The sequence below is a fragment of the Trichomycterus rosablanca genome, chromosome 14, assembly GCF_030014385.1.
Source record: "Trichomycterus rosablanca isolate fTriRos1 chromosome 14, fTriRos1.hap1, whole genome shotgun sequence".
Taxonomy (NCBI): Eukaryota; Metazoa; Chordata; class Actinopteri; order Siluriformes; family Trichomycteridae; genus Trichomycterus; species Trichomycterus rosablanca.
Genome location: NC_086001.1, coordinates 14,127,983 through 14,150,505, shown reverse-complemented (window position 1 = coordinate 14,150,505; position 22,523 = coordinate 14,127,983). Strand labels below are relative to the sequence as shown.

The following is a 22,523-nucleotide window of genomic DNA, read 5'->3' as shown; positions in this document are numbered from 1 at the left end:
TCAGTGCATATTGCAACAGGACAGGTGGACTCCAATTGATAATTAAGGATAATTAAAGCAAACAGGATGCACATGACCACGATTTGGAGTGCCACAGCACAGGGTCTGAATGCTTTTGTGAATAAGACTTTTATTATTATTATTATTATTATTATTATTATTATTATTATTATTATTTATTATTATTATTATTATTATTATTATTATTATTATTATTAATTATTATTATTATTATTATCATTATTATTATTATCATTGTCATTATTATTATTATTATTATTATTATTATTATTATTGCCATTTTCATTATTTTTATTATTACCATTATTATTATCATCATTATTGCCATTATTATTATCATCATTATTGCCATTATAATTATTTATTTATTTATTTGTTTATTTATTTAAAACTGTTTTGACTTATGGCCAGTTATGTCATTATGTGCAGTTAAGTGTAGATTAATTGGTAAAAAATTTAATTAAATTAATTTAAAATCAAATCCACAACATACACAGTATGGAAACAGTCAGGGGTTAGAATACTTTCTGATTATACTGTACATACATCTAAACCAAAAGGTATGTAAACAACCTACCATATGGATTTTATCAACAACCCTCCCCCCTTTTTTGCACCTATAACAGCATCTGCTCTCCTTGAATTGCTTTCCACAATCACTTGTGGAAATGTGTGCCCATTTACCCAAAGTGAGGAAGACGTCTCAGCTTGCAATTGACATTCAGATTCATCCCAAAGATGTTTAGTAGGGTCGAGGTCAGGGCTCTAGAGCCCATTTAAATGCTGGATTAGAATGGCCTTCTCCAATCTGTTGCCACAAAGTTGGAATCATGCAATTTACTCTGTTATTGATTTTTTTCTACATAAATGAATTCATTTAATAGAAAGGAGTGTTCTCCTACTGTGTATAATAAATATAACTATGAGCTGTTTATTTCACCACTAATCTTTTGTCTGTGTCTGTGTGTTGTGTTAATATTGATATATTTTTTCTACTGTTGTGTTTCTGTAGTTACCAGCTTTCTCAAGTGTGACGGATATTCACTCAGTCCTGTGTAATAACTATTCTCTACTGCGCTACTTTGAGTTCAGCTCCTTTAGTAATATGATGGAGTTCCAGAATATAACCTGCTCCCTGACTCCCAGTCAGCTTTATCAGGCACAAGTGGTTTTCCTCCAGAACCTGGACAGCATGAGGCTGATGGCTGCTGTAAGTACCCCTTGTTTTATTATTTAAAATGTATAACTTTATTACTTGATAGTTTAAACATGTATTGCATATGGACAGTTAACTTAAAGAGATATTGGTTACATTTTTTTTTTTATAAATTATGTTTTAGTGCACAAACCCCATTTTCAGAAAATTTGAAACAGCTTAGGGACATCCAGAGGTTTGCCCTACAAGTGTTGTTTTAGCTGTATGATTCGGGTCATTGTTTTGTTGAAATGTAAACTGTTACCTCTCTCCGTTAGAGGAGATTTTCTTCATGCAGGGCGGCACTGTGGCTCAGTGGGTAGCACTGTCACCTTACAGCAAGAAGGTCCTGGGTTTGATCCCCAGGTGTTCTCGTGTCTGCGTGGGTTTTCTCCGGGAGTTCGGGTTTCCTCCTACAGTCCAAAAACATGCAAGTGAGGTGAATTGGAGATACAAAATTGTCCATAACTGTGTTTAACATTAAAGACTTGAACTGATGAATCTTGTGTAACCAGTAACTACCTGTCCTGTCATTAATGTAACCAAAGTGTGTAAAACATGACGTTAAAATCTTTATAAATAAATAAGGGGGCACCCAGGTGGCGCAGTGGGATATTCCGCTAGCACACCAGCACCAAGATTCTAAACTCCACAGTTCAAAACTCGGCGTTGCCACCGGTCGGCTTGGCGCCATCTAGCAGGCATAATTGCCAGTGCCTGCAGGGAGGGATGACCGGACTTTGTGGGCGGGGTCTTCAAACGCTGTGTAAGGACCCTGATTGGTGGCTAGAGGTGCCTGTGCAGAGTGCATGGGTGGAAAAGGGCTCCGTTAAGGGCTGCACGTGGGTCGGAGGAGGCGTGAGCAGCAATATACCCTCCTCAACTGCAAAAAATCAGGGATCCCCAGCAGTGGGAGACAAATTGACTACACTAAATTGGGAGAAAATGGGAGAAAAATGCATAAAATATATAAAATAAATAAATTAGAAATAGTACATTTCTCAATGCACGAAGAAGAAATCTCAGTTGGTTGAAGCTGGTAACAACTGTTGAATGTGTGTGATCTTTAAGCCTTCAGATGGCACAGCATGAGAAACAAGTCATGCTTCTTTAATAAAAACAGACGCATTGGCTGTCAGCCATGGCATCAAGAAATGCAACCTGAAACACTCACAAAAGAAGAAAGCCATACATCACTCAGGAAAAGAGGATGCTCAGTTCTTCTGGCTTGTTTTGGGGGAAAAAAGGATGTTAAAATCTACAGGCTATAAATGAAAAAGACTGTGCAGGCTGTTATTAGTGCCCACGGCATGGTTCACTTGCAGCTGTGTGAAGGTACCACTAATGCTGAGGCATGTATTGAGATCTTAAAAACACAGGGTGTCTGTGTTTGTTGTTGGGTCTCATTCTGCATGCACTACAACAGCATACCTTCTGGAACACAGAATGTGTGTACTTAACTGTTCTGTCTGCAGTCCAGAGCTGTTTCTTATTGGAAATGTATAAAGATGAGAATCTGACAACGCCACCCAAGTCCAAGTCTTGTATCGAGAATGGGCAAACATTCCACTTACAAAACTGCAACGATTAGTGTCCTCAGATTTAATTAAAAAAGAAAGAGTATGCAATACAGTGGTAAACATGCCCATGCCAGAAACAACTAATATCTGTCTACATTAAAAAAAAAATTGTGGCAAATAGAAAGGAACACACAAAGCAATATAAACTGTATGAAATATGTCCTGACATTTCCCCCCAAATAATAACACAGATAGAAAAATGTATTGATCAGGTGGTTTATACATTGGACACACCACATCTTGTAAGGGGGAAGCTTCTCCACTCTGTGATACCTGCCTTATACCTGTTTCAGTCAAATATACACCGACCAGGCATAACATTATGAATTACACTGATTATCTCTTCATCACGGCACCTGTTAGTGGGTGGGATATATTAGGCAGCAAGTGAACATTTCATCCTCAAAGTTGATGTGTAAGGATTTGCGTAAGGATTTGAGCGAGTTTGACAAGACCAAATTGTTATGGCTAGACAACTGGGTCAGAGCATCTCCAAAACGGCAGCTCTTGTGGGGTGTTCCCGGTCTGCAGTGGTCAGTATCTATGAAAAGTGGTCCAAGGAAGGAACAGTGGTAAAACGGCGACAGGGTCATGGGCGGCCAAGGCTCATTAATGCACTTGGGGAGCGAAGGCTGAACGTGGTCATAATATTATTCCTAATCGGTGTATAAATCAATCAATCTAAGTGTTGCCGGGACCTTATTTTAAATGTGTGTGTAAAATACAATAAAGTTAGTCAGTGAGAACAATTTAGTCATATAAAAGTTCAAGAGAATAAACAAATCACAGATTCTTGTTTTTGTTGCATTTAACAACTTGTCCTGACTTCTCCAGGAATGGTGTATGTTTAATGCAAAGGTACAGAGACCTTAAACAGGTCTTAAACACCACTTAGCAGTACAAATAGGTTCAATAATCTAGAAGTTCATGGTGCAGACAGATGCACCACCAAGACTTTATTACATGCTCTCAGCATAATGATCAGTAAAATATTTAAGAAAAGTGGTCATTTAAAACATGTTGCAAGGCAACCTTAAAAACAACAGGAACAGTAGGAGCATCATGATATAGAGCTGCTTTTCTCTTGTGTCATTACATTACTTTAAGGGAAACATGGGTGGAGTGATGCGCCAGGAGAATTTTATCCTCTCCGCCAAGTTACTACACCCAGGTGATTTAGTAATGCGAAGTTCACACTACACGACTTTCGGAGTTGTCAGGTCGCTGTACAGTTCACACTACACAGCTGGATCTCTTGTAGTCGGGAGTCTTTTAAGTCGTTGTGTATTTCATACTACACGACTAATCGGCGATAGGGGGTCACACACTACACCATCTACCATCAGGAGGAATCACAGATGAGTCTGTCTGGTCTCCCAAACTACATTTTGTCACGAAAACACATGTGAGAAGTGACGAGGGGTTGATAATACCACATCCAAAAATGCACGTCAACAAGAAGCGAATGATTGAAGTTGTTTGAGCGCTGATGTGCAATGTAAAAGCAGGAAAAATAAATGAATCTGAGTTGATTTGGCTACGTGACCAGCAGGGATCATCTGTTCTGTAGTGAGTTGGAAGTTAATAAATATTTCTTGCAATGCAGCGTGGGTATTATGGTTTGGCATGGACGATAAGATCACAAATACTGTAAAGCTTGTGTGTGCCGATACCACTCGCAACGCCTTTTAAACTACAGGATTTTGACTCGCCGACTGGTCCAGATATTTAACATGCTTGGATCGAGTGGTTGAACAGTTCACACATAGCGATTGAGAGCCGTGTTTTGAGCCCCGAGCAAACGCCGAGTTGTTTCCGAGCTGCCACATCTAGCGGTGACCAGTTGGTGAGCGAAAAATCATGTAGTGTGAACTAGGCATAAGCCATCGACAGCAAACATTATTTAAAACAACTTGACACTGGTTTGTTAACTTCTATTGGTAATTTATGAAGAAAAGGTACAAAGTGCAAGATCATTCAAGTAAACTTTAAATTTGGGAAGATGAAGAGGACTAGGTCAAAACTGAACCACAGTGCTGGTTGTTGGCAGAAACATGGTAGACGTAATTTGAAAAACCTATTTTTTTTTATAATGTTCACAAGGTAACAATGTGTTTCAGTGATCAAGACATTGGCAACTTTTGAATGAGAATTCGCATAAAAAAAGGTGAAAAACAGGCTGTTTTAAATTAATTCGTTGCAGTCTTAATTAGATTTTCCAGCTTTGTTAGAGTGTCGGCAACCTTTGTTCCTACAAGAACACAGGAAAAATTAGCCATGCTCTCAAGAAAACAACATTTATTATCTTAAAATCACCAGATAGAGAAATAGCACATGGCCTTTCTGGACTTCCATACAAAACAGAAATAATTTTTAATTAAGAACATTGAAAAGATTTTTGTGTACTTGCTTTTTTTTTTTTTCATTTTCCACAAAATAAAAATGCTTTCAAATACTGATTTTTTAAAATGTGAATATATACACCGATCAGCCATAACATTAAAACCACCTTCTTGTTTCTACACTAACTGTCCATTTTATCAGCTCCACCTACCATATAGAAGCACTTTGTAGTTCTACAATTACTGACTGTAGTCCAGTTTCTCTGCATGCTTTGTTAGCCCACTTTTCATTTAATACCACAGAGCAGGTATTATTTGGGTGGTGGATCATTCTCAGCACTGCAGTGACACTGACATGGTGGTGGTGTGTTAGTGTGTGTTGTGCTGGTATAAGTAAACACCTCACTGTCACTGCTGGACTGAGAATAGTTCACCAACCAAAAATATCCAGCCAACAGCACCCCGTGGGCAGCATCCTGTGATCACAGATCTAGAAGATGACCAACTCAGACAGCAGCAATAGATGAGTGATCGTCTCTGACTTTACATCTACAAGGTGGACCAGCTAGGTAGGAGTGTCTAATAGAGTGGACAATGTGTGGACACGGTATTGAAAAACTCCAGCAGCACTGCTGTGTCTGATCCACTCATACCAGCACAACACACACTAACACACCACCACCATGTTAGTGTCACTGCAGTGCTGAGAATGATCCACCACCTAAATAATACCTACTCTGTGGGGGTCTTGACCACTGAAGAACAGGGTGAAAGCAGGTTAATAAAAATATATGTAGAGAAACTGATGGATTACAGTCAGTAATTGTAGAACTACAAAGTGCTTCTATATGATAAGTGGAGCTGATAAAATGGACAGTGAGTGTAGAACCAAGGAGGTGGTTTTAATGTTATGGCTAATCAGTGTATATAGAAAACTTGAATTGATTCTTAAATAACATAATTAACAGAAACATAATTCTGTCACATCTGTATGCTAATTAAATTATCAAACATTTACCTATTTGTGATAAAAGTAACTTAATTATTTGATATAAAACTTTAATGTTTTGAAGATTCACTTGCAAAAACAAAGCTCCTCTGGGAAAAGCAGATCTTTCTCTAAAGCAAAAGTTCACTTTATCAAATGCTTTGTAGAGTCTTTGTAGAATTAATGATTATGTAGTAGTTTTTTTCCCCCTGCATTCTTTTTTTTTAGCATTTTAGATATGCAAAGATGAAAGGCTATAGTGCCAAAGGTTACCTGAGAAAATGGTTTGTACATCCTGCTGAATTTGTGTGTAAATCTGTATTAAATAAATGATGAGGACACAAAGCTTATAAAATAAAGAGGCAGTGCAGCTACGGACAAAAGCAGCAGAACAGATGTAGCAGTATAACCTCTTACCTGCTTAGACTTGCCAAATTGTCTTATAGTAAAGGGATTAATTTAAGTTAAGTAATAAATTCAGATTAATGGCTACAAGTAATAAAATAATGTGATAATTCAAATTGAAGGTAATTAAAAAAATTAATCAGTTCTGTATTTTATAACAAGGAATTAACTTTGTACAAGGTGCAGATGTATGCATACTAGAACACGTTTGATCCTGCTTTGTAAACAGGATGCACTTTTTAGGCTAGTTCCCTTAATGGTTGCTGCAATGTTAAAATCATTGAGTTATTATTATTAATATATAATTGATTTTATTCACCTGGCTGGAACTATTAGTCTGAGTTATTAAGACAAACCAAGAACCTTAAACATTAGAACTGCCATGAATTAGAAGCTGCTGAAGTACCAGTAATACTGTTCACAGTCAAAGCAGCTTTTATTGCCAAAACAAGAGTAAAAAACAATGCAAATGCATGTACAATGCACTCAAAACAGAGCTCAGGGGTTGTTTTTATATTAAACTTCTTATTTAATTATATCAGTCATTAAATACAGCTTGAGGACGATTTATTAAATACAGCTTGAGGAAAGCCTCTAGTACCTTAAATTTTTTTCTTATTTAATGGTATTAGGCATAAAATTTCTTCCTATAATTCACAGTTTAGTCACAGACTAAAAAAATCATATTAATTGGAACAGAACTAAGCAATATCAATTAACCAAAAGTCAATGTCAGTGGTTGATGTACAAGTTTTGATTCCATATGATTGTAGTTGAAACATTGATGACTGTGATTTTCACCATATGCTAAAATACAACCCCAAATCAGAAGGTTGGGACAGTATGGAAAACGCCAATAATAAAAAACACAGAGTTTCTTACATTTACTTTGAAATATATTTGATTGCAGACAGGATGAACCTGAGATATTTCATGTTTTGTCTGCTTAACTTCATTTCATTTATTAATTCCTGCATTTCAGGCCTGCAACACATTCCAAAAAAAGTTGGGACAGTAAAGCATTTACCACTTTGTAACGTTGCCATGCCTTTTCACCACACACAAAATACGTTTTGGCACTGAGGAGACCAAGTGATTTAGTGTTTCAGCTTTAATTTTGTCTCATTCTCCCTGCAAACACGTCTTAAGATGTGCAACAGGACGGGGTCGTCGTTGTCGCATTTTTCATTTCAAAATTCTCCACACATTCTCTGTTGGGGACAGGTCAGGATTGCAGGCTGGTTAGTCCAGTACACGTACCCTCTTCTTCTGCAGCCATGCCTTTGTAATGTGTGCAGCATGTGGTTTTGCACAATACATGTTTCAACTGTGTGATGGTCCATCCTAGATGCCTCAGAGCCCAGAGAAGTTGATGCCGCTTCTGGACAGGGTTCATATAAGGCTTCTTTTTTGCACAGTAAAGTTCTAAGTATCATTTGTGCATGTAACTCTGTATTGTAGTGCTTGACAAAGGTTTGCCAAAGTAATCCCTCAACCATGTGGTTATATCAGCTATTGTTAAATGGCGGTTCTTGATGCAGTGCCGTCTCAGGGATCAAAGATCACAGGCGTTCAGCTTAAGCTTGCACCCCGGCTTTTATGCAGTGAAATTCTTCCTGAATCCCTGAATTGTTTAATGATATTATGCACTGTAGAGGGAGAAATATGCAAATCCCTTCCAATCTTTTTTTGAGCTTCATTGTTTTTAAACATTTGTTGACAAACTGGAGGTCCTCTGATCATCTTTGCTCATCAGAGACTCAGCCTTTCCTGGATGCTGCTTTTGTACCAAACCATGATTACAATCACCTGTTTGGAATCACATCATTATTTAGTTTTTTTCACCTCATTACTTGCCCTAAATTGCCCCCGTCACAGCTTTTTTTGGAATGTGTTGCAGGCCTTAAATGCAGGAATGGAGGTTTATTAACAAATAAAAAGAAGTTGAGCAGATAAAACGTGAAATATCTCAGGTTCATCCTGTCTGTCATCAAATAAAAGTCAAAGTAAATGTAAGGAATGCTGCATTTTTGTTTTATTTGCATTTTCCATGCTGTCCCAACTTTTTCTGATTTGGGGCTCGTAGATAACAAGAAGGAAGGTATATTTGTCAGTGATAATTTGTGTAATATTTTTTTTATTTTACTAAAGGCATGACATCCCCTTACATCCCTTTTTAAATATAGCCTTGGGAATAATAAATAATGGATTTTCATGCTCAGCATTTTGTCTTCTGTAACTGAAGGGTAGATTTCAGATTTTCTTGAAAGCCTTATAGGTGTAAAGGAAAAATGGCAGATTAAATTTTGGTAATGTGCAGTATATGTCTTATTTTACACATTAAACTACACTAAACTAAACTTTCATCCTCTATTAAATTGAGCTCTTTAAACAATTGATTAGCTTTATATCATAAAGGAGAAAGAATGTTCACTGTATCTCACTGAGAGATATCAGAGACAGTAAATTAGTCAAAATGATTCATGTGACCTAGAGTACAAGCTGTTGATGGATGGAGGTTGTGTGGAAGAGAGGAATGAACCTTGATCTGCCGATGTTAGACGGTTCATTTCTTTTTATTAGCCTGGAGGATGGAAGATTCACAAACTAGCATAAATGTGTCTCCAGGATGCACAATGGAAAATGAATAAAGATCATATTTTGTGTCTTAGCTATGTTCAGTAACAAGTATTTATTATTGGCAGTGTTTAAGCTGTGAAGAAAGAATAGCTTCTGTGGTGTGGATGGAAGTGCCAGGATAATGGAGCACTATTTAATTAGTATTTCTTGCATGTGGAATATGTATGAAATAACATATCGAGTGGTCAGATTAATAGCTTACAGTCTGTAGACTTGCAACCAGACTAGAGTCATACCACTACACACTTTATGTGGGTGGTTATGTGTCAAGGGTTATATGCGGTGTGGATTAATGCACTCCAGTCTGCAATTTACGGCTTAAACTTCAGTTCAGACAGACAGCCCCTTCCAGGCCTCATCACACCAGCGGGCCTCGGCGATTCAAAATCCCACCCACAACCTTGTCTCTCTCTGGAATATTTTTTCTCTTTTTCTATCTCAAGGTCAAGGAGATTGAATGAGCAAACTGTGTCATTGGCGCTTTAATTACAGGCCACTTGGGACATTAGGAAGGGTTTTAAACTACATAATGATCCAGAATTATCCCACAGGCGTAAATATATCTACCTTGTTGGACTCAAAGCAGGCATACAACGTCCAGCCTTGGCAGCCATATCCATTAAAGAAGCTCATCAGATTGAGAAGCACTTTAGGGGGAAATATATATACAGTGTATCACAAAAGTGAGTACACCCCTCACATTTCTGCAGATATTTAAGTATATCTTTTCATGGGACAACACTGACAAAATGACACTTTGACACAATGAAAAGTAGTCTGTGTGCAGCTTATATAACAGTGTAAATTTATTCTTCCCTCAAAATAACTCAATATACAGCCATTAATGTCTAAACCACCGGCAACAAAAGTGAGTACACCCCTAAGAGACTACACCCCTAAATGTCCAAATTGAGCACTGCTTGTCATTTTCCCTCCAAAATGTCATGTGATTTGTTAGTGTTACTAGGTCTCAGGTGTGCATAGGGAGCAGGTGTGTTCAATTTAGTAGTACAGCTCTCACACTCTCTCATACTGGTCACTGAAAGTTCCAACATGGCACCTCATGGCAAAGAACTCCCTGAGGATCTTAAAAGACGAATTGTTGCGCTACATGAAGATGGCCAAGGCTACAAGAAGATTGCCAACACCCTGAAACTGAGCTGCAGCACAGTGGCCAAGATCATCCAGCGTTTTAATAGAGCAGGGTCCACTCAGAACAGACCTCGCGTTGGTCGTCCAAAGAAGCTGAGTGCACGTGCTCAGCGTCACATCCAACTGCTGTCTTTGAAAGATAGGCGCAGGAGTGCTGTCAGCATTGCTGCAGATATTGAAAAGGTGGGGGGTCAGCCTGTCAGTGCTCAGACCATACGCCGCACACTACATCAAATTGGTCTGCATGGCTGTCACCTAAGAAGGAAGCCTCTTCTGAAGTCTCTACACAAGAAAGCCCACAAACAGTTTGCTGAAGACATGTCAACAAAGGACATGGATTACTGGAACCATGTCCTATGGTCTGATGAGACCAAGATTAATTTGTTTGGTTCAGATGGTCTCAAGCATGTGTGGCGGCAATCAGGTGAGGAGTACAAAGATAAGTGTGTCATGCCTACAGTCAAGCATGGTGGTGGGAATGCCATGGTCTGGGGCTGCATGAGTGCAGCAGGTGTTGGGGAGTTACATTTCATTGAGGGACACATGAACTCCAATATGTACTGTGAAATACTGAAGCAGAGCATGATCCCCTCCCTCCGGAAACTGGGTCGCAGGGCAGTGTTCCAGCATGATAATGACCCCAAACACACCTCTAAGACGACCACTGCTTTATTGAAGAGGCTGAGGGTAAAGGTGATGGACTGGCCAAGCATGTCTCCAGACCTAAACCCAATAGAACATCTTTGGGGCATCCTCAAGCGGAAGGTGGAGGAGCGCAAAGTCTCGAATATCCGCCAGCTCCGTGATGTCGTCATGGAGGAGTGGAAAAGCATTCCAGTGGCAACCTGTGAAGCTCTGGTAAACTCCATGCCCAGGAGAGTTAAGGCAGTTCTGGGAAATAATGGTGGCCACACAAAATATTGACACTTCAGGAACTTTCACTAAGGGGTGTACTCACTTTTGTTGCCGGTGGTTTAGACATTAATGGCTGTATATTGAGTTATTTTGAGGGAAGAATAAATTTACACTGTTATATAAGCTGCACACAGACTACTTTTCATTGTGTCAAAGTGTCATTTTGTCAGTGTTGTCCCATGAAAAGATATACTTAAATATCTGCAGAAATGTGAGGGGTGTACTCACTTTTGTGATACACTGTATATATACACCGACAAGGCATAACATTATGAGCACTGACAGGTGAAGTGAATAACACTGATTATCTCTTCATCACGGCACCTGTTAGTGGGTGGGATATATTAGGCAGCGAGTGAACATTTTATCCTCAAAGTTGATGTGTTTGAAGCAGGAAAAATGAACAAGCGTAAGGATTTGAGCGAGTTTGACAAGGGCCAAATTTTGATGGCTAGATGACTGGGTCAGAGCATCTCCAAAACTGCAGCTCTTGTGGGGTGTTCCCGGTCTGCAGTGGTCAGTATCTATCAAAAGTGGTTCAAGGAAGGAACAGTGGTAAACCGGCGACAGGGTCATGGGCGGCCAAGGCTCATTGATGCAGGTGGGGAGTGAAGGCTGGCCCGTGTGGTCCGATCCAACAGACGAGCTACTTTAGCTCAGATTGCTGAAGAAGTTAATGCTGGTTCTGATAGAAAGGTGTCAGAATACACAGTGCATCACAGTTTGTTGCGTATGGGGCTGCATAGCCGCCGACCAGTCAGGGTGCCCATACTGACCGCTGTCCTCCGCCGAAAGTGCCAACAGTGTGCACGTAAGCATCGGAACTGGACCACGGAGCAATGGAAGAAGGTGGCCTGATCTGATGAATCACATTTTCTTTTACATCACGTGAATGGCTGGGTGTGTGTGCGTCGCCTACCTGGGGAACACATGGCACCAGGATGCACTATGGGAAGAAGGCAAGCCGGCGGAGGCAGTGTGATTCTTTGGGCAATGTTCTGCTGGGAAACCTTGGGTCCTGCCATCCATGTGGATGTTACTTTGACACATACCACCTACCTAAGCATAGTTGCAGACCATGTTCACCCATTCATGGAAACGGTATTTCCTGATGGCTGTGGCCTCTTTCAGCAGGATAATGCGCCCTGCCACAAAGCAAAAATGCTTCAGGAATGGTTTGAGGAGCACAACAACGAGTTTGAGGTGTTGACTTGGTCTCAATTCCCCAGATCTATAGGATCAACAATAGGAAGGTGGTCATAATGTTATACCTCATTGGTGTATCGAAATTAACTTAATTTTAATTTCTCTTTTGCAATGATTTGTGTTTTTCTTGGTAGATTAATTAATTTATTGCTAGTATATGGATTGTGAAAATAAACATGCATTTTAGACATTTTTGTTAGCAATTAAACTCTAAAAAAATGTCGCACCGCGGCTTTTTAATGAGCCTGCAGTGGTAATACATGATGTTTTTTTTTTTTTTTGCTTATTTGCAGCTTCCAATGGCGCTAAATGTAAACCCTTTACAGTTTGGATATCTGCTTGCTAGTACCAGCTTCCATGCAGCTCCAGTTTTACAAGAGGTGAGTTGTGCTTGTTTGTGGCTATTTGAATAGATTTACATGTGACATATTCAGCAGGAACGTCTGTGTTCCCATGCAGCACTTCTTATAATTTTATTATTAGGGAAATGTGTGGATGAGCTGCATCCTGAGATGGGTAAAGCCAAATTTGAATAGGGTATAGTCACAGAGTCACGTTTGTCCTGTCTCGGTGTAGCCAGCCTAACCAGTCCGGGTTATTTAAATCATTGGTAAAGAGCGTTCATGTAGTGAGTCCCTGTCTATGTCTCTGCTTTTAAGGCTTTATTTGAATTTCTTGTCCCTCAAGACTTTTTCCTCAAACAACTACATGGTGGTGGTGTGTTAGTGTGTATTGTGCAGGTATGAGTGGATCAGACACAGCAGCGCTGCTGGAGTTTTTAAATACCGTGTCCACTCTATTAGACACTCCTACCTAGCTGGTTCACCTTGTAGTTGTAAAGTCAGAGACGATCGCTCATCTTTACTTGGTTGTATTCTAATAAAGAGACTAAAAGAAAAGATGAAAAGATAAAAAGAAATAATTATATATGTTTATTATACCATTTCTAAAACAACAAATCTAATAGTGGATCAAGACTTTAGCACAGTACTGTGTATTTATACTGTAAAAAATGATCTTCAGTTGGCTTCTGTCAAAAACTGACTCGATGAGGGTGGCATAATGGCCCGACAGTCTCTACTGGGGTCTGTACTCACAGCCTAGCACCATGCAGCCCCATTGGCATTTGCCAGAGAACACCCGGAATTGGCAGATCCATCCTTGGCACCTTGTTCTCTTCTCAAATAAGAGCAAGTTCACACTGAGCACATGTGACAGGTGTAAAACAGTCTGGAGATGCCATGGTGAGCGCTACATTTTCTGAAGCATCATCCAGCGTGACTGATCTGGCAGTGAGTCAGTGATCTGGGGAGACATATTCTTGGACGGTTGCACAAACCTTCATTTGAGTGCTGTTAGGTACCCAGGTGAAATCCTAAGAGCTATTGTCAGACCTTAAGCTGGTGCAGTGGGTCCTGAGTTCCTTCACCTGCCGAACAATACCCACCCTCATTTTCACAGTGTGTGTAGGCAGTTCCTGGATGAAAAAGGCATTGATGCCATTGATTGGCTCTTACGTTCTTTAGGCCTGAATCCATCTGAGAAGCTCTGGGATGTTAGGTATCAGTGTAGCACCACAGATTGTCCAGGAGGTCACTGATGCCCTGATAGAGGTGTGGGAGGAGATCCCCCAGGACACCATCCACAGTCCCACAGGGCCACTACAGAGTAGGTATTATTTGGGTGATGGATCATTCTCAGCACTGTAGTGACACTGACACAGGGTCAGCCATCGCACAGCACCCCTGGAGCAGACAGGGTTAGGGGCCTTGCTCAAGTCCCCCACAGTGGCTGCATGATGGCTTCCCAAAGCTCTACCCACTAGGCTACCAACTTTACAAGACACTGCTCCTTTTGTTACAGTTTGATCTCAGTTACATTCAAGTCAATGCACAAGACGTTGGTGGTCTGCTAAAAATAGACAAACACTGTGTGTTTTGTTTTTTTTAACATAATTTACTTCTTTGCTTTCTTTCTAATTAGGTGTCCAAACTTCAGACCTTGTCCCTACTCAGTGCTATGGACGTTCTAAACTTCAGCTCAAATCCCCTTGGTAGTTTGATGATGGTCATGTGTGGTGGAGATTCAAGCTTCAACTCGAGCGCCGCAGGACCAAGTTTTGGTGGCTCATCGAACACAACAAGCGCACCTAGTACAAACACAACCCAAGGCAACTCAAGTAAGTATTGGGCATCTACACAGGCTTAGTTGTAGTGTTTTGGTATGATTGTAAGGATCTGTTAGGAATGGAATAGAATGCCTTTATTTGTCATATATACATATACAGGTGTAAAGTACAACTAAATTCTTTGCCTTGCTCAAGGGCTCAAGGATTCGATGGCCTATGGGCTCAGGGATTCAAACTCTCAACCTTTCAATTGATAGCCCAAAGCCCTGAACACTAGGCTACCACTGTTCCTTGTTGGTTTTGTTGTTGGTTAAGCTGATTGTTTTTTTTGTTTGTTTGTTAGGATTTTAATGTCATGTTTTACATTTTGGTTACATTCATGACAGGGTTACACAAGGTTCATCAGTTCACAAGGTTATATCAAACACAGTCATGGACAATTTAGTATCTCCAATTCACCTCACTTGCATGTCTTTGGACTGTGGGAGGAAACCGGAGCACCTGGAGTAAACCCACGCAGACACAGGGAGCACATGCAAACTTCACACACAAAGGACTTAGATGGCCCCACCTGGGGGATCGAACCCAGGACCTTCTTGCTGTGAGGTGACAGTGCTACCCACTTAGCCACTGTGCTGCCCTGTTAAGCTGATTGTAAGAAGGCAAAATAATGATAAACAAAATAACCACTAGGCTCACTTGTAAGTATAAGCAGGTTACTAGAATTGTAGGTTTAAGCTATTTATTAAAATAATTGACTTAGGCAGTGTTTTCGGTCCCTCAGCGTTTACAAAAATCACATTTCTTAGCTCTATCACTATAAATCACTATAGTAATTCAGTCTTGCCAAATCTGCTTTTGGCTCGAGTCCTGCTTTGCTTGTCCTAAATTATCTCTGTAGTTTGCTTTGATCCGAGCATGTTTGTGTTTACATGCTGTGAGTAGTTCTCTGGTGGAATATCATTCGCATGCAGCTAATTAGCAGCTGTGCTATGCATTCTATTAATTACCCCTTTTCAGAATAGGCTATTCCCGAGTCCTCAGCCGGCAGTGCCGTTCTGCAGAGTTTCACAAATTAATGGAATAATTCTCCAGTCGCACTCAATTCAGCTGTGTTCTCACTTGGCTCTTACTATTGTCAGCCTAATTGGTGTCAGCGTTGTCTTAAGCTTTTTGGTGTGCAGTGAAGGCCAAAAGTTTGCATACACTTGTAAGGAACATGTATATAAAGGCAGTTTTGGTATTTCAGTGACTTGCACTCATTAAAATGTACACTGGATAGTGTTCTCTTTGGAGATGTCTTAAAGTAGACTCAAACTGTCACTTTAGATAAAAGTAGGTCTCTGGATTGATTGCTTTAGATTGTATTGTATGCCTGGGATGAGCTCTGGCCCTGCAGTAGTGTTCTCAGGAATTTAGCTTTGACTGCCAATGAATATAGATTGTCATTGGACTCTAATCTAACTGTCTACTACCTAAGTCTTAGATTTGTTCCATTAACATTTCTATTGCAAAAACGTAAGTGTTTGCCTATTTCCACCATTCACTTTTGTTGAATAGCACAACACACTTGGCTATTGCAGAGAAATGGTGCAAAGCATTGATTGCTCAAATGACACAGCTGATGAGCCGAAGCCATATGACCACCCCCAAAAATAAATGTGCACGGCCAATGCTTTATATTATGTTGTATTATATGTTTTAACAATTGTGCATGTCATGGTTAAGAATATACAGTATTAAACATTGGGCTGATGGTAGTTACTAGTAGTACACTCGCTGAATACAGCAGATATGATCAGCATAAAGAAATGGGTTGAATCATTATGGCCAGATCACAGAGTTAAAGTATTTTTGAAACAGCAAGTGGTGCTTACAGGCAGGTTGTAAAAATGGTGCCATCTGGTACTGACCAACATAAACTGCTTAAATTGCAGATAATTTTAATTCTGCTGATGTGTGATTGTGTCATTACACAGTGCATCAAACCCTGCAGTGTATAGGGCTGTATAGAATAGAACAGAATGCCTTTATTTGTCATATATACATATACAGGTGTACAGTACAACGAAATTCTTTCTTCACATATCCCAGCTTGTTTGGAAGCTGGGGTCAAAACACAGGGTCAGCCACTGTACAGCACCCCTGGAGCAGAGAGGGTTAAGGGCCTAGCTTAGATATACTTTGTCTGGAGTGTCTAGAGGGTTATTATGAATTACTGTGGTACAGGCATATAATAGCAAAGCTCAGCGGGAGAGGGGGTGTACCTTTCACAGTATTGTGTAGCTTTAAATCTTGTATTTTTCACTTTTTTCATTCTCAAGGTGATTTCTGTCTAAATTTGATCGAAACCCTGAAAAGCACGTCCTCCCTCCGTCTCTTCTGGACCTCTTTCCGTCCACTTCTCCTGGGACGAGTCCTATACACACCAGACACCCCCTTCACACGCCGGGTTATGACACAGGTAAAACACACACACACACACACACACACTATCAATAAAACAATTAACATTGATCTGACAGTAGCCTTTCAGATAAGGCTCGGATTGTGTTATGTTCCAACTGGTGTTGAATGGGTTTGCACTAAGAACTAAAATATACGTTCAGAGCCTTATGAGGCTTCTAACTTAGTATATAACAGGCTAAAATATAGATTTAAACCAACACAAAAGAAACTCTCACCACAGTTTCACTCACTCTGATGGGCAGACCACTAAGTGCATCTTGGTGTTTCGCTTGCAGCTCTGGCAAAGCATGAACAATTCTTTATGCAGACCACTGGAATTCCTACAAAAGTACTCAAATGTCTTTATGGACCTTGCTTTGTGGTCAGGATTGCTGTCATGCTGGGACAGAAAAAAGCCAATTTTAAAAGTATAGATCTGCTAGCACTGGCATGGCTAAAACACCTAAGATCAATAATAATTAACTTTATATTTACATCCAAACTTACATACACCGATCAGCCATAACATTAAAACCACCTCCTTGTTTCTACACTCACTGTCCATTTTATCAGCTCCACTTACCATATAGGAGCATTTTGTAGTTCTACAATTACTGACTGTAGTCCATCTGTTTCTCTACATACTTTTTAACCTGCTTTCACCCTGTTCTTCAATGGTCAGGACCACCACAGAGCAGGTATTATTTAGGTGGTGGATCATTCTCAGCACTGCAGATACTGACATGGTGGTGGTGTGTTAGTGTGTGTTGTGCTGGTATGAGTGGATCAGACACAGCAGCGCTGCTGGAGTTTTTAAATACCTTGTCCACTCACTGTCCACTCTATTAGACACTCCTATCTAGTTGGTCCACCTTGTAGATGTAAAGTCAGAGATGATCGCCCATCTATTGCTGCTGTTTGAGTTGGTCATCTTCTAGACCTTCATCAGTGGTCACAGGACGCTGCCCACAGGGCGCTGTTGGCTGGATATTTTTGGTTGGTGGACTATTCTCAGTCCAGCAGGGACATTGAGGTGTTTAAAAACTCCATCAGCACTGCTGTGTCTGATCCACTCATACCAGCACAACACACACTAACACACCACCCCCATGTCAGTGTCACTGCAGTGCTGAGATTGACCCACCATCCAAACAACACCTGCTCTGTGGTGATCCTGTGGGGGTCCTGACCATTGAAGAACAGCATTAAAGGGGGCTAACAAAGTATGCAGAGAAACAGATGGACTACAGTCAGTAATTGTAGAACTACAAAGTGCTTCTATATGATAAGTGGAGCTGATAAAATGGACAGTGAGTGTAGAAACAAGGAGGTGGTTTTATTATTATGGTTGATCGGTATATAATCTCAAGGAGTTCTGCTATATGATGCCATTAGAGTACCGGATATTGCTCTTGAGTTCAAATTCAAGTTCCACATTTTGTTTATTATTTAATAGTATCTGTATCATTCATATGTAAAATGATCAGTTTACATAGCAGTACTCCCATTACAACCTTTCACTGTCTAGCACTATCAATATTAAAGTAACAATATCAGAGATAATCTTTTCCCATTTGCATTGTCTCAATACAAAAATTTCCCTTTTGCACGCTGGCATCCTCTGTTGATTCCATCACACCCACTTTGGCCTCACATGCCTCCTCTGACCCATCACCAACAACCATTGTTGAATGTCTGGCCAGGGAATTGGCACTGCTGAGACTTGAACTTATAACACGGCACGACACGACATTGTATGAGCTAATGGAACATGCTGAACAGCTGATCATGAAAACGCTCATGCTAGTTTCAGATACTAGTAACACAACACAGCTAATGTCGGGCATTATACAAAGTGGTATTTTACCAGTATCAGTAACTGCCCCGCCAGCTGTTATAAAACTACATACTGATGACATTACATGTGAAAGCAAGCAATGTTAAGCTTCTGATATGTTTGTTAGTGCCATGACAGAGGGTTCAGGTAAAATGCTAACACATTATGTAGTGCTTATGAATGTGTTATGAATCCCCCAGTGTATATGCTGGATTGTAAAATAGTCTTATCTTATAAAGCAGTAACTAATCTGGCTTGTATAGTTTTGATGAACAGTGTTAGCGTAACTGAGTCAGAGGCAAGAGCTCATTTATCTAGTATGCTGTGTGTGTGTGTGTGTGTGTGTGTGTGTGTGTGTGTGTGTGTGTGTGTGTGTGTGTGTGTGTGTGTGTGTGTGTGTGTGTGTGTGTGTGTGTGTAAGAGAGAACAGAGATGTTTTGTTGCACTGAGCTGACTGATGGTGCTCCCCAGTGAGTAAGCGAAAGCAGCGTTCGGTTAAATTAGTATCTCGCACACTTAAAAGGAGGATGCCGAAGTATGTAAATAAACTAACCCTCGTAATCTTACTGATTTACATCTCGTCTCTTTTACTTGTGTGTGTGTGTGTGTGTGTTATGCAGTAAATAAATAGAAATCATATCTACCTACTTACATCAAAGCATAGCAAACTATTGAAAATCCAAGCATAAAGATTTCAGTGTCTTTAAAGTGAGCCCCAGCTTATTTGGAAACTGCTGGATATTAACATGTGTGTGTTTGTATGTTTTCACCAGGCCAATAGTACCTTTGATGCCCTTGCTAAAGTGAGCGGGCTGGCTAACACCTGGTTGGAGAATGAGGATACGATCTGGAACTTCTTTCAGAACAGCACACAGGTCAACACTCTACGTGTAAGTCACTCTCATAAATTATTATCTTGTTTAATTATTTAGCATTTGTGTAAATTGTATATAAAATGTACAGAATGTGCTCATGAAGCCACTTTATTAGATTAACATCAACATGATATTGACATTGTGTGGGTATATCAAGTTTTATTATTATTATTATTATTATTATTATTATTATTATTATTATCATTATTATTATTATACCTCATTCACTGGTCTCTATTAGGAACACATACTCTATTTCCACAAGTTGCAGGTGTAGAATCAAAAACTAGAGCTTGGGATTCATTTCTAGTATGGATGGGGTAGACAGCAATGTGTACAATGCAATAGTATCGCAGTGGGATATTCCGCTTGCACACCAGCATCAAGTTTCTGAACTCCTCGGTTCAAAACTCGGTGTTGCCACCAGTCTGCTGGGCGCCATCTAGCGGGCATAATTGGCAGTGCCTGCAGCAGATACTAATTGGCTGGACTATGTGTGGGTGGGTGATTCTTCATACACTGTGTAAGGACCCTGATTGGTGGAAGAGACGCCTGTGCAGAATGCATGGGCGAGAAGAGGAGGGCTGTACACGTGTCGGAGGAGCGTGTACAGCGACGTGCTCTCCTTGGATGCAATCTGGTATCTTTCAACAGTGGAAGACAAAAATTGAGTGTGCTAAATCGGGAGGAAAATGCATTAAAAAAAAAAAAAAAGTAAATGTATGTAGACAAAGTGAATCCATATGGAAACTGTAGCTCATAAAATGGCCAATAGATGTATAAACTCAATTTCTGGAAAAGCAGGAATATTTTGTAACAAGATCATTATAATAAACAATTATTTAGTTTATTTGACATAAGTACAAAGAAATGCCATGGAAAGCATAGAACTGTTATGACTAACTTAATTGTATCATGTAAATATGAACAAATTGAGAATTTGATGTTGCAGAAACTTTTTATTTAAGTAAACTAGCAAGAATATATTAAATAATGAGCATGTATTTATTTATAATGGTAATTAAAGTGGTGCTGTAATATAACTTGTAGTGTGACGCACCACTAGGGTCTCGGAAAAGCATGGGTTTCCCCTCACCACCTAAAAACATTTACACTGTATTTACACTTCTGTTTGCATTTAGTTGTTTTCTGTTTTGGAAAAGGTAACCTGTATTGGAAATACTTAATCTAATGTTAGTTTGCAGAGCAGATCATTTGAGCATCTTTTAATTGTTTAACATTTTATTATTTATGTATTTTTTGTATATTTCAAACCCTGGATCATGACCAAATAAAACTGGGTTGTGGAGAAAAATAATAATAATTAAATAAAGACATTTTTTTAAAGGCACATAAACACAAAATGAACTTACATGAACACCCTTGTGTAAACCACAGTGGGACAAGATTGCCACCATTTTTATTAATTACGAATATGGACAAAATGTTGATCGCTTTAAAAAAAGTTTATTTATGTAACAGTAACTTTATGAAATTACTTCATTATTTTCTGTTTCATTAGAAAGCTCAAACATTAGATTTTTTTGTGTGGTCAACCTTAGGTGAGCCTATTAATGGACAATTACTTGCCTGATTGTTTCAGTCTTCTTATTGGCTGAATAACTAATACTGATGGTGCTAGTGGGTGGATATAGACTTTTCTGTCCCTCTATATGAATGAGAAGCTGGTGAATTAGTGCTACTTGTTGTAAGACTACTAATTACCCTTAGTCTAACCTTTAGATAGATGTAAAAGACTGTTCCCCTGGTCATTATTTTTCTTCTAATTATTCTTCTCTCTCTCTCTTGCTCGATTTCGCTCTCTCTTTCTCTTCCTTTCTCCTCCTTGCTCTGTCCCTTCCTCTGTCTGTTTAATTCAGATCTTTTCTTGGCCCTCTTTTGACTCTCTTTTCGACTTTTTATATGGTGCTTTAATTATTCGACTCACATGTACGGGTATGTAGACCAGCACTATTCAAACTGTTTGACATTTGATAGAAGTATATTTTTCTTCACTGGTGTTAGAGGAAAATAATTAAATATTTAATGGATGCACAAATAAAAGGGGATTTAAGCCTGGTAAATAAAAAACAGCATTCAAGGATCCACAGATTTCAGAAAATTCTGTTTCAGAATAAAAAAAGCAGAAATTATGAAGTATTTTTTTTGTATTTTGTTTATGCAATTTCTCCCGACTTTTAGCTCATCCAATTGCCTGATTGCATCATGCTTCCTCTCCACTAATGCCGATCCCTGCTCTGATTGAGGAGAACGAAGCTAGCCCATGCCCCCTCTGACATGTGGGCAGCAGCCGTATGCATCTTGTCACCTACACTTGTCAGGCGCAATGGGGATCAGCCCTGTGTACAGAGAGACACACCCTGATCAGCGCACTCTTTCCTCGTATCTGTGCAGGCGCCATCAATCAGCCAGCAGAGGTTGTAGTCGCATTAGTCATGAGAGAGTCCCTATCTGGCTTAATATCCCACCCCTATATGAACAACAGGCCAATCGTTGTTCATGTGGCAGGCAGAGCTGAGACTCGATACGATGTATTCGAGATCCCAGCTCTGGTGTTCTAGCGTGTGTTTTTACCGCTGCGCCACCTGAACGACCCAGTTATAAAGTATTTCTTTAGAAAAGTGATGGTCAGCTCATTTAAACATAGGTATACACGTGAAAATTGATTCGTTATTTTATATACTACACCTACAATATACATGGACTTCTTGGGTGCAATTACAGACTGTAGAACATTAGTTACTGTTACTTTGTCACACTGTCTCTTCTT

General features: G+C 39.7%; 1 protein-coding gene across 1 annotated transcript in view; it reads left to right on the top strand.

Annotated features, from left to right (window-relative positions):
* Nucleotides 1–22,523, top strand: part of LOC134326904 (phospholipid-transporting ATPase ABCA1) — a 245,300-nt gene that overhangs the window by 33,618 nt on the left and 189,159 nt on the right. Inside the window, exons 6-10 of the mRNA XM_063009016.1 lie at nucleotides 1,034–1,231; nucleotides 12,738–12,824; nucleotides 14,428–14,623; nucleotides 16,897–17,036; nucleotides 19,631–19,747. Of these exons, the coding sequence (XP_062865086.1) occupies nucleotides 1,034–1,231; nucleotides 12,738–12,824; nucleotides 14,428–14,623; nucleotides 16,897–17,036; nucleotides 19,631–19,747 (738 nt within the window). The remainder of the gene's footprint in view (nucleotides 1–1,033; nucleotides 1,232–12,737; nucleotides 12,825–14,427; nucleotides 14,624–16,896; nucleotides 17,037–19,630; nucleotides 19,748–22,523) is intronic.